The sequence below is a fragment of the Mugil cephalus genome, chromosome 9, assembly GCF_022458985.1.
Source record: "Mugil cephalus isolate CIBA_MC_2020 chromosome 9, CIBA_Mcephalus_1.1, whole genome shotgun sequence".
Taxonomy (NCBI): domain Eukaryota; kingdom Metazoa; phylum Chordata; class Actinopteri; order Mugiliformes; family Mugilidae; genus Mugil; species Mugil cephalus.
This window is the reverse complement of record NC_061778.1, coordinates 28,164,699-28,179,453: the sequence shown is the minus strand read 5'-3', so window position 1 is coordinate 28,179,453 and position 14,755 is coordinate 28,164,699. Positions and strand designations below refer to the sequence as shown.

The 14,755-nt window shown below is 40.4% G+C and overlaps 1 protein-coding gene across 9 annotated transcripts in view; it reads right to left on the bottom strand.

The window, feature by feature from the left end:
• fat3a (FAT atypical cadherin 3a) overlaps positions 1-14,755 on the bottom strand; it is a 222,755-nt gene that overhangs the window by 80,786 nt on the left and 127,214 nt on the right. For all 9 annotated transcript variants that reach the window (XM_047593725.1, XM_047593723.1, XM_047593724.1 and 6 more), the window contains 7 exons: positions 11,164-11,307; positions 10,072-10,269; positions 8,225-9,026; positions 7,851-7,985; positions 7,616-7,770; positions 3,011-3,250; positions 2,176-2,422 (listed from right to left, as the gene is read on the bottom strand). In XM_047593725.1, coding sequence (XP_047449681.1) covers positions 2,176-2,422; positions 3,011-3,250; positions 7,616-7,770; positions 7,851-7,985; positions 8,225-9,026; positions 10,072-10,269; positions 11,164-11,307 — 1,921 coding nt within the window. The remainder of the gene's footprint in view (positions 1-2,175; positions 2,423-3,010; positions 3,251-7,615; positions 7,771-7,850; positions 7,986-8,224; positions 9,027-10,071; positions 10,270-11,163; positions 11,308-14,755) is intronic.

The following is a 14,755-nucleotide window of genomic DNA, read 5'->3' as shown; positions in this document are numbered from 1 at the left end:
TGGACAATGAAAATGCCACAAGTAACTTTTGTGCGGCTTAGTCTAAAGATAGTCTGTGCCGATTTTTGTGAGAATCGGACAAAATTTGTGACCCATGAAACTTTTTAAAAGTTTTTGACAAAATCCAATATGGCGGACAAATTCTTGCAATTGCGTGAAAACTTTTGCCAGATCCTGAAAGGGGACATTCCACAGTTTCAGTAAACATGAAAATTTACTCTGAAATTCTAACACATCAAGAGAAAAGAGAAAAAACGCAATTTGTTAATTACAGCGCCCACTAGTGGCCGAATGACACCAAAATTTTGTTGCGCAATTCAGAGGGAGTCCTGAAGAGTCTGATCAAGTTTGGTTTACAGAAGTCATAGCGTCGCCGAGATAAGAACAAACTTCCTGTTTGGCGGCGGCGCTGCCGACAACAATTAGCTAACACGAAAAGTTGGCATGAATTATCAATGGGGCACCCCACAGTACCTGTCGTGGTCACAAAGTCATTTCAAATATAAACCCATCAAGAGATATGAACAAAAACCATGTTTTTTTAATTACAGCGCCCCCTCAAGGCCAAACGACACCCAATACATTGTGTCCACTTGGGAATATGAGCTCACATTGAAAGCGGTGCCTTTGCTGCCATATTTAATTGGCTGTGGCGGGCGTACAAATGTGACACCGAGAACGGCAATAAGTAACTTTTTTTTACAGCTTGGTCTAAAGATTTTCTTGAGAATTTCGGACAAAATTTGCGACCCGTGAAACTTTTTAAAGGTTTTTGACAAAATCCAAGATGGCGGAAAATCTATCATGACGCATCATGACGTCATAGGGTCGGCTGAACTCAGCATGATCCAAGGATCACAAGGATATCTTGTTTGTAAATTTCGGGTGTACGGTTCAAAAGCAACATACACAAATGTACTTCCAACTTTGATCCATTGGTGGCGCTAGAGCGTACTTACTGGCAACATGTGACTCAGGCAAATTAAAGATACGAATATCCTTAATCAATGTGCAAAATTTCACAACTTTTTACCATACGGTTCTATGGGCTGCCATAGATTCCAATGGCAGAAGATGGAAGAAGAATAACAATAATAAGAAAATGTATGGGGAAAAACAGTGGGTTCAGCAGCTTTGCTGTTGCTGCATAAACGACTCTTGTTTATTATATGATGTAATAGCACAGTATTAACCTGCCGAGCAGACACATACCGTGGAAAATGAAGACATGTTCTTGTCAGTTATTCGATTTTTTCCGTTGCATGTAAACTGGGACAATGACTGCATTCAGGATGTCTAATTTCGAGCATAGTTCCATTAAGCTGTGTATGTAAACCCACTGACTGACAATGACGTTGTCACAGCACCATTCATATGGTAAGTAGCTTAGGCACACAGTGCCCCTCCTTAACAACAGGTACCCAGCCGTTAATGGAAAGTAGTAGTAGTATACACGAAGATCATCTCTGAAAACTCAACCCATCAAACCTTAAAGAAAGTGGGCTACAGCAGTCAAAGGCCGCATTGAGTGCCATTGATCAAAATTGATCAATAAAAGATTTGAAGTATATTCCTGTTCTCAGGCTAATTTCAGCAGGATATAACACCTCATGTCACAAAGCTAAAATCATCTCATTGTTGTCTCATTGTTTTCTTGAACATTTCAATGAGCTTACTATATACTGTTTACTGTTGAGGTAGAATGGTGTAACTAATGAATTGGTCAGTGTATACACTTGGGATTTTATTATAGGTTACATTTGCTCTAAGCTGTGGTTACTTCTTATAGCTGAAAAATAGCAAATCAATATAACCAGTACGACTATGGTGTTAATTTTCGATGTCCTATATATAATAAATAGAATATACACAGCTATTCCTATCACATCATCCTTGTTGAGGCTTTCAGATCGCTTAACATTACTTAAGGCTAATACTTTATCTTAAAACCATGCCAGCTATTCATGGGTTCATCAGGATTTTTGTATTGTATTTGGAGGAGCAAATGCAACCTCCAAAAATGTCACTATTAAACAAAGGTTACCAATAAGTTCACATTTACCAAATAACTTAAACAGCCCAAACACACTTGATTTAATAATCAATATGTAATTAAAGACCTGCCAACTTTTTAGGACCTTCTCTGTGCTTGTGATGGTGTTCTCGGTTACTCACCACCAGAAGAGAGACTGGTGCAAGTGGCTCCATTGTGGCATGGCTGCTGCAGACATGAGTCAGGGTAAAGTATGCAGCCAAGCTTCACTTCCGTTAATCCCACCACTTCTGCATAATGTGAAAGTTTGTTCTGTAGTGGCAGCTCATTGTTATTCATCTTGACACTGTCCAGACACCCTTGGAAACCTGCAAGCACCCGCAGATCCTTTTGGGAGTCTATGAGACTGCGAGAGTTTGGGGGCTGTACCTGGATAGAAAGGGGTCAGAAATCAAGTTTTAGGTTTCAACCGAAATACCACACAGGAAATTAATTCTGTATACCAGGTATATCAGCAATGGAGAAAAGCAGTTTAGAAATTGTTTGGGAATGACAGTCAATCTAGACTAAAATCCGAAAAAATCTATTGAAAATGTGAATAAGTTATTCATTCTTTTTCTGTAACTGCTTTCCTCTGAAAGGTCACAGGGGGGCTGGATCATCATTGTCACTGGGCATGAGACGGAGCACACCCCGGATAGATCGTCAGTCTATCGCAGGGGTAACACAGAGAGACAGACAAACATTCACACTCACATGGCCAATTTTGAATTGAATGGTGGGAGAAAACTGGAGTACTCCTTCTTGCTGTGAGGCATCATTGCTAACCACCACAACACTGTGTTATCACAAATCAAAATGTTGAATATGACAGAAAAAGAAGAGTAATCTAGTTTGTCTAGTAGCCAGTGTCAGAGTCTCCTTTCGTCAACCATGTAGCATGCTCTGTGGATTTGAGGGTATGTACAATTAATTAAATAGTTGCTGTGTAGCTGCTACAGATACTCATGAACTAACCAGTGCTCCAAAGTAGATAGTTCTGTCTGAAGTGAGCGGTTGGGGGAATGATGGTCCACGGCGCTGCTCAATGTAGCTGTCATCCAGTGTCAAACTGCTGAAGTTGCAGTTCAACTCCAGTGCCACAGTGTGCCAGCTGCCATCATTGATACGATGGCTAGAGATGCCCAACATGTCCAGAGTGTCACTAGCTCCAACAGAACCATAGGCCAGCTGGAACAACAGCTTCCCCTTTTCCAACTACACACAGACACAAATAAACATTGCTGGTATTTCCAATTACGCTGTTCAGTAAAGGAAATGACTGGCTTTGCACTGCAAGTATACGGTGTACATTTTAGGACATCCTCAGGATCAGGCTTCAGCGTCAGACCTCAGATGACAAGGTATAAGGTCTCAGTAAAACCTCTGTCACACTTGCACCAACCAGCCACATGAAAAACCGTTATCGAACCAAAAGGCCGAAAAAAATTGTCAATAGTACGAAAAAACTTGTTACAATGAACTGCCTCATAAAAAAAATCACTGGACTAAAAGTCATCATAAAAATTTTTTTCACAATGTGAAACGCTGCTTGGCGGCCTCAGGAAAAAAAAATGTCACACTGAACAGCATCAGTAAATTAGTTGTCACACTGAATGGTATCAGGAAAAAAAATTATCACATTGATCGGCATCAGGAAAAAAAAAATATCACACTGAATGGCATCAGCGCAAAAGTTCTCACACATGAACAGCATCAGTAAAAAAGTTGTCACACTGAACGGAATCAGGAAAAAATAGTCACGGATGCAGAGTCTAGACAAAGATAGTCTTTGGTCTAGGTTTGATCCATGGATCTAATACAGTATAATACATCCATGGTTTGATTGTGGAAATAAATGACGTCGGCCAGAGACAACTAAGCCATCAAGTCGCGACCATAGCTGCCATGGCAACTGTTCAGTGTGACAACTTTTGTTCTGATGCCATTCAGTGAGATTTATTTTTTTTTCCTGATGCCGATCAATGTGATAATTTTTTTTCCTGATGCTGTTCAGTCTGACATTTTTTTCCTGAGGCAGTTCATTGTGAAAAGTTCTTTTATGATGCCTTTTAGTCTGTAGATTGTTTTTATGAGGCAGTTCATTGTAACAAGTTTTTTTTCTTAGGCCTTTTGGTCCAACAACTATTTTTCATGTGGCTGTTTGGTGTGACAGAAGTTTTCCTGAGACCTTATACCTTTTCATCTGAGGTCTGATGCTGAAGCCTGATCCTGAGGATGGCCTAAAATGTACACCGTACAAGTACAAACTGTTGGATATTTAATTTAAATTTAAATTTCATACTGTTGCAATATCTGTGAAATATTACTAATAATTACATCAACAAAATGAAACAGATAATTCCCTCTGGGAAATTTTGAAAGGGCCACGGGGAGCTAATGCTGGGGGTACCGTCTGTGTCAGCATGGGAGTTAGCACAGCCTACATTTAGCACAGTTAGCCTACATTTAGCATAATTAGCTTACAGTTAGCACAGATAACCCACAGTTAGCACACTTAACCCACATTTAGCACAGTTAACTTACAGTTAGCACACTTAATCCACATTTAGCACAGTTAGCATACGGTTAGCACAGTTAGCTCACACTTAGCACATTTATCCTGTGTGCTTTCACGCGCATGTTTGTACATCCTACTAACCTTATTGAGTGTATATGTAACTGTAATAACATAAAGTGTGCATGTGTGTGTATGTGTGTGGCACGCTTGTGCGCGCCTGTGTTTGTGTAACTGTAATCACAAAATTACCTGTGTAGTGAGTTTGTGTGTGCGTGTGTGTGTGTGGGTAAGGAGGGTGAGGAGGGCGTGCATGTGTGTGTGTGACTGTAATCACAAAGTTACCTGTGTAGTGTGTGTTGGTGTGTGTTGTTGTAAGTTAGCACAGTTAGCCTACATTTAGTTCAGTCAACCCACATGTCGCACACTTAACCGAGATGACGCACAGTTAGCATACGGTTAGCAGAGATGGCTTACAGTTAGCACAGTTAGCCTGTGTGTGACAAAGTAATGCGTGCTTGCGCGCGTATGTGTGTGTGTCCTCTTTGTGTGTGTGTATCTGTAACTGTAATAACATAAAGCTACCTGTGTGTTTCTGTGTAGCACGCTAACACACGTGTATTTGTGTGTGTGGAGGGCGCGCTTGCGCGCGTGCATGTGTGTAACTGTAATCACAAATTTACCTGTGTAGTGTGTGTGTGTATGAGGAGGGCGCGCTTGTACGCGTATGTGTCTGTGTAACTAATATCATAAAGTTACCTGTGTAGTGTGTAGTGTGTGTGTGTGGGTGAGGAGGGCACAATTGCGCGCATGTGTGTGTAACTGTAATTACAAAGTTACCTGTGTGGATGGGGAGGTGTGTGTGCTGGTGTGTGTTGTTGTAACGTAAATGTATGGGACACAGGGATCAGCTGTATTAACAGCAGAGAAAACTTTTCTTTCTGAAATACGAATTTTTTGCGATGTAAGTCGTGAAAAAACTGCAACAAATTTCCCATAGAAAATGAGTGGGACGTCTGAAAAAGAACACCCAAAAATCACAGTTTTTCAATGGTCTACTGCTCAGGCATACTTTCACCTACAGACTTCATTTGAACTTTAAAATGTAGACACAAGCCTTGTGTATTGGTGTATTATTTCCTCATTTTGATATATCTTATTGTTGTTTATCAATCACTATTCAATGACCATAAAAATTTCTCTCGAATCTCGTTTTAGAGTGCGTAATATTGGTACTTAGAGTGTGAGAAAGTGTGTGAAATTACCTGAAATTTTTCTCTTTACACGCTCGTCCTGGCCACAATTTACACACTAGACACATGATTTTTTCCACAGTTGTAGACAAACTTGTTGTGTCTCTCACAACGTGCTCAGCAAAGCAGTGAGACGTACAGAATTTAAACTGTGAGCCTCTGTTCGCGGTAAAGTACCTGTCTGCTCTCCATTCACTCCAATGCAAAGATTTTCTGAGAAAAGGAGAAGGACCTTTGTGTTTAACTCGCTAGTGTGTCCAGAATATTTACTCCAGGGGGACAAAAAACAATAAAGTCTTCAGGAAGGTCTTACGATGCCCACGGTCTGCTTGTTTTTCTTATGGGAGTTACCGTTTTGTCAAAGTGAGCCAAAATGTGAGACCAGCAAAAAGGAGGGAAATCTAGCTCTTTTCTGTGTCCTGGCTCCGCGCGCTTCCGTCGTCATTGACGACCACTGTGAGTTGCCACGGCAACCCCTGAGCCGCAGCTCTGGGCAACAGCTGAGACCAATTCATTAATCAGTTGTCTCTGCTGTTAATACAGCTGATCCCTGTGTCCCATACATTTATGTTACAACAATACACACCAACACACACACACTACACAGGTAACTTTGTGATTACAGTTAGAAATACACATGCGCACGCAAGCGTGCCCTCCTCACCCACACACACACAACCACACACACTACACAGGTAACTCTGTGATTACAGTTACACACACACATGCGCGCGCGTCCTCCTCACCCTCACACACACACAGTCACATACATGGGCGCGCGCAAAAGCGCGTCACACACATAAACACACATGCACACACCAACACGCAGGTAACTTTATGTTATTACAGTTACAGATACACTCAGGAAGAGTAGTAGGATGTACAAACATGCGGGCGAAAGCGCGCATTACTCTCTCATACACAGGCTTACTGTACTAACTCTAAGCTAACTGTGCTAACTGTATGCTAACTGTGCTAAATGTTGGTTAAGTGTGCGACATGTGGTTTGACTGTACTAAATGTAGGTTAACTGTGCTAAATGTAGGCTAACTATGCTAACTGTAAGCGAACTGTGCATTAAGTGTGCTAACTGTGGGTTAAGTGTGCTAACTGTAAGCTAACTGTGCTACATATAGGGTAACTAAATGTGTTTTTTTGAAAAAGATCATGGTCATTGAACAGTGATTGATCATAAACTATAAAACATATCAAAACGAGAAGTAATACACCAATACACGAGGCTTGTGTCTACATTTTAAAGTTTAAATGAAGTCTGTAGGTGAAAGTATGCCTGAGCAGTAGACCTTTGAAAAACGGCCTTTTTTGCGTTTCTTCGGCCGTCCCATTCATTTTAAATGGGAAATTCGTATTTCGGAAAGAAAATTAATAGCACACCGATCCCGATCGAACTGCACGTTTTGATATAGAGTCTACAGCTTGCTGCTGGAGACTGGAGGCTCGGGCGTTGCCCCGTAGCCCCTAATAATAATAATAATAAAGATTCAGAGAACAAGAGTGTGGACACCCTGTGGGCGTTCCTTAGGGGCTAGGCCTCAGGTGAAGCCCTGTAGCCCTAATAAGCAGCTGTGTACTGACCTGCCCTAATATATGGCTTGACTGGCATCTGTGTATTTGTACAGTTCATAATGTGGGGATATAATTCTGTTTACACTGTCACTCTTTGGCAACCTACCCCCTTTACATTTTATGGGTTTAGGGTAATGTTAGATGTAGCTTAAGTTTAAGGTTAGACAAATAGTGCTGCGATTATGGAACAAGGAATTAAACACAATTGAATGTGCATGTATATACCTTGAGTATAGTACCAGGCTCTGTGTGTGTGTACATGATGATTCCTTGACTCTGCAGTGTTCTAATCCTCAGGCTGAGTTTCAGCTCTGTCTGCAGCCGGTCAGATAGTCTGTACTTGATATAGCTGCTACCTGAGAAGCTCAGAGATGAATGACCTGGACACAGAACATTGAGTAAGGTTATACAAAAAAAAAATAAAAATTTTTTACAAAGGTACATGCACACATACACACACCTGCACACTCTTCCAGTTTGCTATGTGGACACTGGCATGAGTATCGTCCTCTAGCAATCTCTACAGGAACACACTCCATGTCTTCAGGACATAGCTGGTCCTCACACTGTCCTAGCAGAGCAGAACAGCTGGCATCTGTACATACATACATATTAGGATATAAAGAAAATCCAATAAGATTATCATAAAAACATTTTCAGTGCACCATATTAACAATGTTGTATATGTTAACTATGAGTACCAATTCACCTTGAACTATCACTCAACTGCTTCACCCTGCTTCCCATTTCGAAAGGAAAAGCTTCTTTTCTTAAGCCTGTCATCACTTACTAAATCTATCTTTGTATGCATTCTACAGAGATTTTCTAACTCACCATTGCATGTACAGTGTGAGGTCCGGTGGAAGCGAGGTGAGACAAAGCTGACTTGTGGAGTGCTGTATGTAGCCAGGTTATGCGAATCCAGAATAATGCTCTCTTCACAATGCGCCCCACGACACTCCAACCCTGAGCAGTTTTTATCCAGGATAGCTGAGACTCTGAGCACATCCTCCAGCAGCCGACGTGATGCACTAAGTTTCTGGGTGAGGTAGGCTGCTTTGTAATACCCACCCCCTGCTGTTTCCATGGTGATGAGTACATCCAGTTGTTGCGTACCACCAACTGGCTGCAGACTGAGCAGGTGCAGTGTATCTAGCTGTTGCGAAGCTGCGACCTTCTGGAATAACTTCAACAAGCTCTTCAGGTGCAGTGCCACAAACTGTTGTGGCTCCACACTCTCGAAGCGGACCGTCACTGCCTCACGCAACATCTCTGGTATTACCTGCTCCACATGCACACTTACAGACACAGGAACAGCAAACCGGCCATCACTGACACTAGCATTCAGAGAGTACCAGCCTGCATCCAACCCACCCAGGGCATTGATCTTTCCATCATGAGAATTGATCTTAAATAGACTACGCTGGGAGGGTGGGGCATGGCCAAAGGTCAGGACATCATACGGGTCAGCATCAGTGGCATGCAGTTGACCAATCACACCACCAGGAAATTCATCCTCCATAGTGACAACATGAACTTCTAGTGGCAGTGCCACTGGCCGATGCAGGCTCTCCTCAATAACTCTAATTGTCAGCATGGATAAAGAAGATAGACGAGGCTTCCCAGAGTCTGTCACCTGGAGGACAAAGAACAAAATTCATTAAAGAAAAAGACAGATGAAAAAGAAAACTGATAGAAAAGATGATAGTCAAGAAGACAATAAAAATAATTTATATATTTTTGATAGTTCAATATTTTATTTATAACTTGACAAGTTCACTAACTCAAATTACAGATTTGATTGTGGTTAATAAGATCTCCTGCTTGGAGAATAAGCATCCACATGTAACTTTACCAGGGCAATTAAAGCAACATATTTATCACATTTTAAGTAGAATATAAGGAAAAACTCTTCTGTCAAATAGGAGAAATACCAGTAGAGTCATGCTTCAAATTCACAGTGTACCTCTTGCCCAATGACAGCTGGGATAGAGTCCAACCCTTCAAAAGACTCCAGTGGATATACAGTTACAGAAAATTAAATTAAATTAATGAAACCATTTGGATAATATTTGATGTTAGGTAGCTAGGGGTAGCTTTGAGACCGGACCAACACAACTGTGTACTTTGTTGAATAGCAGTAAAATGGGCTACGCTAATCTCTTGGTGGTTCAAAGTCACATGGTTGTGTGGTGGCAGCATGGAGGGGAATGACTCCAAGATGCTAGAACTCACTGTTAAGCCTTCTTGAGGTGTTGTGGGCCTAACTTAACAAAACACTGGTGAAGGGAGATGCCCACTTGAAAACCCCAATGATGTGCCAGATAGCGTCTACTGCCATTGGCTAGGATAGTAAGCTTGTGACTTCTTGTTGGTTGCTAGAAGGTAGCTGACTGCTGGGTTGTTGGTTGGTTTTCAGTTGGACTGGGCTTCTAAATTAATTTTGCCTGGGATCTTGGGATTGTAACATCTTATCCTGTGTAATAATGAATGTTAAATAAAACTATATCATATATATAATTTAGAAAAAATATATAATTTAGATAAACTGACTACTATAATCTACTAGTTATGGATGTCATTGTGAGCAGTTTATTAAAATGCCTTATACTGTATGTAAGAGAAATTTACTGACATAGCTTTACCTTGAACTGGTTTGATATGAAACTGTTTGACTGTACCTGTATCTGAATTTTATATTCAGTTGCCAAATCCCTTCGGAATACTTGATTAGCCACAAGTGTTCCATCTTTCTTCAGCATGAATTCCCCGCCTTCATTTCCTGCAAGTATATGGAAGTCAAAAGGTGGTCCATTGTAGGAGGAGTCCTGATCGATGACTGACAACTGCAGGATACTGGTGCCAATTGGCTTGTTTTCCTAAGGAAAAAATGGAAAGATGAAGGTTCATAATAAGAATTTAAGGCTCAGTCAAAGACAGTGAAATTTTGAATCTGGATATATACATATGATCTTTTATTAATTAAAGGCTGCATCTTAAGGGGACAGTTAGAATCCATCTCAGAGGGAGTCTCATAGGGATCAGATTGTAAAAGACAGTGAGATCATTTATTTGTTTGGTGCATCCAGAGAAATTCTATTGGTAAATTTAAGTAGTGCTTGTAATTGCTGACTAAGGACTAAGCTTTGAGGTGCTGAAGCATTATGGTACATAACTGAGACAAAATTGTTTTCATCCATAAGACATGACCTGAACGACGTAATGCAGTGACGACCTAAAGTTGTGACAGTGAAAAAACTGAACACGAACCCAGAGTTAGCCCTTTTCTTTGTTTAATGCTTTTTGGAATTTGAGTTTCTTACTTATTGCTTTTAGAATTTGATTGCCCTTTTCCATTCCCTTTTTCAGTGATTCTCCTTCTGAAATGACTTTTTCAGTTTAACATTGCCCTTCCCTTTGTTTGATTTTTGACTTTTATACTGTGCCATTTTAGTTGCAATGTGGTTTTGTTTCTTTTTCTTACTTTAACCATAGTTGCTGCATTGTGATGCATTATTAAATTAAGTGCTTCCTTACACATAGAGATGATGTTCCTAGACTAACTGGAAAATTGAGTTGGTGGAAATCCCTAATGATCAGATCAACTATATGATATTATTATTTATTCCTTAATTAGTTTTGATTAATTGCTAGGGCTCAATGCAAGAGTAAAGGGTGTTAACACTGACAATTAAATTTAAATTAAAACAATCTGTTTTTTCATGAGACATTGTTCTTTGCATATAAGTAAATATGCCAATCGTTGCATTTACCTGTATGACAGCAGTAAGGTTTGCAGGGGAGAAGGTTGGTGGGTTATCATTAATATCAGAGATGTCTATATTGACGATCACAGCAGAGGACATGGTTGGGACTCCGCTATCCACAGCACTGATGACCAAAGAGTAGCTGGGGACCTTGAAGAACAGAAAGAGGTAGCAAAGCTAAGAAGAAAAACAACTACAAATTATATGCAGTGTCGGTAAGGGCATCCAGAGGTGGCACGTTAAATGCTGTTGTCTGACAAGAAAAAAATTATTTCAATCACTCACTGCACAAGAAAACACTGTCTGTTATTAAATTGCTTTCTATTCTGAATATATTTGGAAGTGACATATACAGTGGGGGAAATAAGTATTTGATCCCCTGCTGAATTTGTATGTTTGCCCACTTCCATAGAAATTATCAGACTCTGGTTTTTATGGTTGTTTACTGGTTATGGGTATAGACAGAATATCAGTCGAAAATGCATAAAAAACACACAATCTAAAAGTTATAAATTGTTATGTATTTTATTAAGGGAAATAAGTATTTGATCCCCAACAATTCACTTAGAATTCAGGCTCCTACAGATTGGCTGGTGCGCATGTGGCACACAGCTGTGCTCAGTCAACTAATTACCAATACTCCTGATCTTAACTCGTCATGTATATAAAGCACACCTGCTCTAAGAATCAGTTTCTTACATTCCAACTTCTACAGCACCATGGGCAAGACCAAAGAGCTGTCAAAAGATGTCAGGGACAAGATTGTAGACCTGCACAAGGCTGGTATAGGTTACAAAACCATCAGCAAAAGGCTTGGTGAGAAGGTGACAACTATTGGTGCCATTATTCGCAAGTGGAAGACCCATAAAAGGACCATCAACTGTCCTCGGTCTGGAGCTCCCTGCAAAATCTCGCCTCATGGAGTGAGGATGATGATGAGAAAGGTGAGGGAGCAGCCTAAAACAACACGGCAGGAGCTTGTTAATGATCTGGAAGCAGTTGGGACCTCCGTCACCAAGAAAACAGTTGGCAACACACTGCACCGTTATGGATTGAACTCTTGCAGTGCCCGCAAGGTCCCCCTGCTCAAGAAGGCACATGTACAGGCCCGCCTTAAGTTTGCCAGTGAACATCTAAATGACTCAGAGAAGGCTTGGGAGAAAGTGCTGTGGTCTGACGAAACCAAAGTTGAGCTATTTGGCATTAACTCGACCCGCCGTGTTTGGAGGATGAAAAAACATGAGTATGACCCAAAGAACACCATACCCACGGTTAAGCATGGAGGTGGAAACATCATGTTTTGGGGCTGTTTTTCAGCAAAGGGTACAGGGCAACTTCACCGCATTATGGGGCCAATGAATGCAGCCATGTACTGTAACATCTTGGACAAAAACCTTCTTTCCTCAGCAAGAACACTGAAGATGCCTCGTGGGTGGGTTTTCCAACATGACAATGACCCAAAACATACTGCCAGGACAACAAAGGAGTGGCTCAAGAAAAAGCATATTAAGGTCATGGAGTGGCCTAGTCAGTCTCCAGACCTTAACCCGATCGAAAACCTGTGGAGGGAGCTGAAGCTCCGAGTTTCCAAGAGGCAGCCAAGAAACTTGAAGGATTTAGAGACTGTCTGTAAAGATGAATGGGCCAAAATCCCTCCTGCGCTGTGTGCAAACCTGGTGACCAACTACAAGAAACGTCTCATCGCTGTGCTTGCCAACAAAGGTTTCTCTACAAAGTACTGACTTGTGTTGTGCTTGGGGATCAAATACTTATTTCCCTTAATAAAATACATAACAATTTATAACTTTTAGATTGTGTGTTTTTTATGCATTTTCGACTGATATTCTGTCTATACCCATAACCAGTAAACAACCATAAAAACCAGAGTCTGATCATTTCTATGGAAGTGGGCAAACTTACAAATTCAGCAGGGGATCAAATACTTATTTCCCCCACTGTATGGTGTTCCTCACAGTGTTCTTCTTATCTATCTAGCAATATTATTCCTCAAATCTCAATTAATTCAAAATATACATTGGGAGGTGATCTTTTCCATATAAAATATAAATGTATTAGTGAGTTTTTGTTTGATATTTTATTTTAATAGGGCATTTGGGTGGGTGACCTGTCCCTTACCAGTCTAGCAATGTTTCAAATTTAGTACAAACCTTTTTTTTCTGATTTCATTGTAGCATTATCATCACTAGGTTTCAAGATATGATTTACACTGAAGTCATATTATCTATATGTATTATTACATATGATTTATTTATTCATTTATTTCGAGCTTTGTTGAGTCTCATCATTTGTTTAACAAGCATCACCCCATGACTTCATTGGCCGTTTTATTAAACAGTAAGTCAAACTAGAAAATTCCCTCTGGGAAATTTGGAAAGGGCTACCGTCTCTGTCAAAATGAGAGTTAGCATAGTTAGCCTACATTTAGCACAATTAGCATTTGGTTAGCACAGTTGGCTTACAGTGAGCACAGTTAACCCACAGTTAGCACACTTAACTCACATTTAGCACAGTTAGTTTAGGGCATGGGTCGGCAACCTTCAACACTCAAAGAACCATTTGGACCCGATTCCCACAGAAAAGAAAACACTGGGAGCCACAAAACCCATTTGACAAATGAAGGTAACACTGCATATATCATGTTTTACATCTATGCTATGTATATAGTGTGTTGCATTTATGAAATGAAAGAACTGCTACAGAGAAAACGAAATGTTATTTATCTATACTTAACAGGGATTTATGACATATTTCAGTTGACACAGTTGTGACATATTTTGAGCGACAAAAAATTAAACACATTTTATTTTAATGTTACACAGATCATATATTAAATAAACTAACAAAGTAAAATAAAATACATTTGAATTAAATACTTGATAACAAGGAGTAGACTATGTGCTGCAATAAACTATGGGAGTTCAGTGTTTTTGTTGGATGTTACAGCGTTACAACCATAGACATAGATACCTATTAATGTCTATGGTTACAACCATGAGGGTGAGTAGTGTGGCATCCAGTGACATTCAATTGTTGTGGAGCTCTTGCTTGTTTACTACTGAGTGAACAGTTACTGCCTTTCTGAGGCAGTTAGCGTGGAAAAGTGAACGACTTTAATCAGCGTCCTTGCCTCGGAGAGCCGCAGCAAAGAACCGAAAGAGCCGCATGCGGTCGTTGCCCCGTAGCCCCTAATAAATTGTACAATAAATAAAATAAAATAACTATTAACAAGGGACTCCCTTGTCTCTGGTCTAAGAGGGTCACACATCACCACAGCTAGCTAGCATACAACGAATATAGATCTGGGAGTGGATTCCCCATGATCCCCTGTACCTTTTTGACCACCCATACCCAAGTATTTCTGGTCTGTGCCATGCATATGCCATATCACACCATAACACAGACAGAAGATTCTCCCACTAGCCAAGAGGAAAGCTTTAATAAGAAAAATAAGAGGATTAATACTCAAAGGTAAAGCAGAATGTATCTTATAAAATTGTCCAGTCTACAGCCTGGGCTACACACACCGCTCATGTAAGTGTTTCCGTTTATATTATTTATCTAAAATAACCTTAATTTA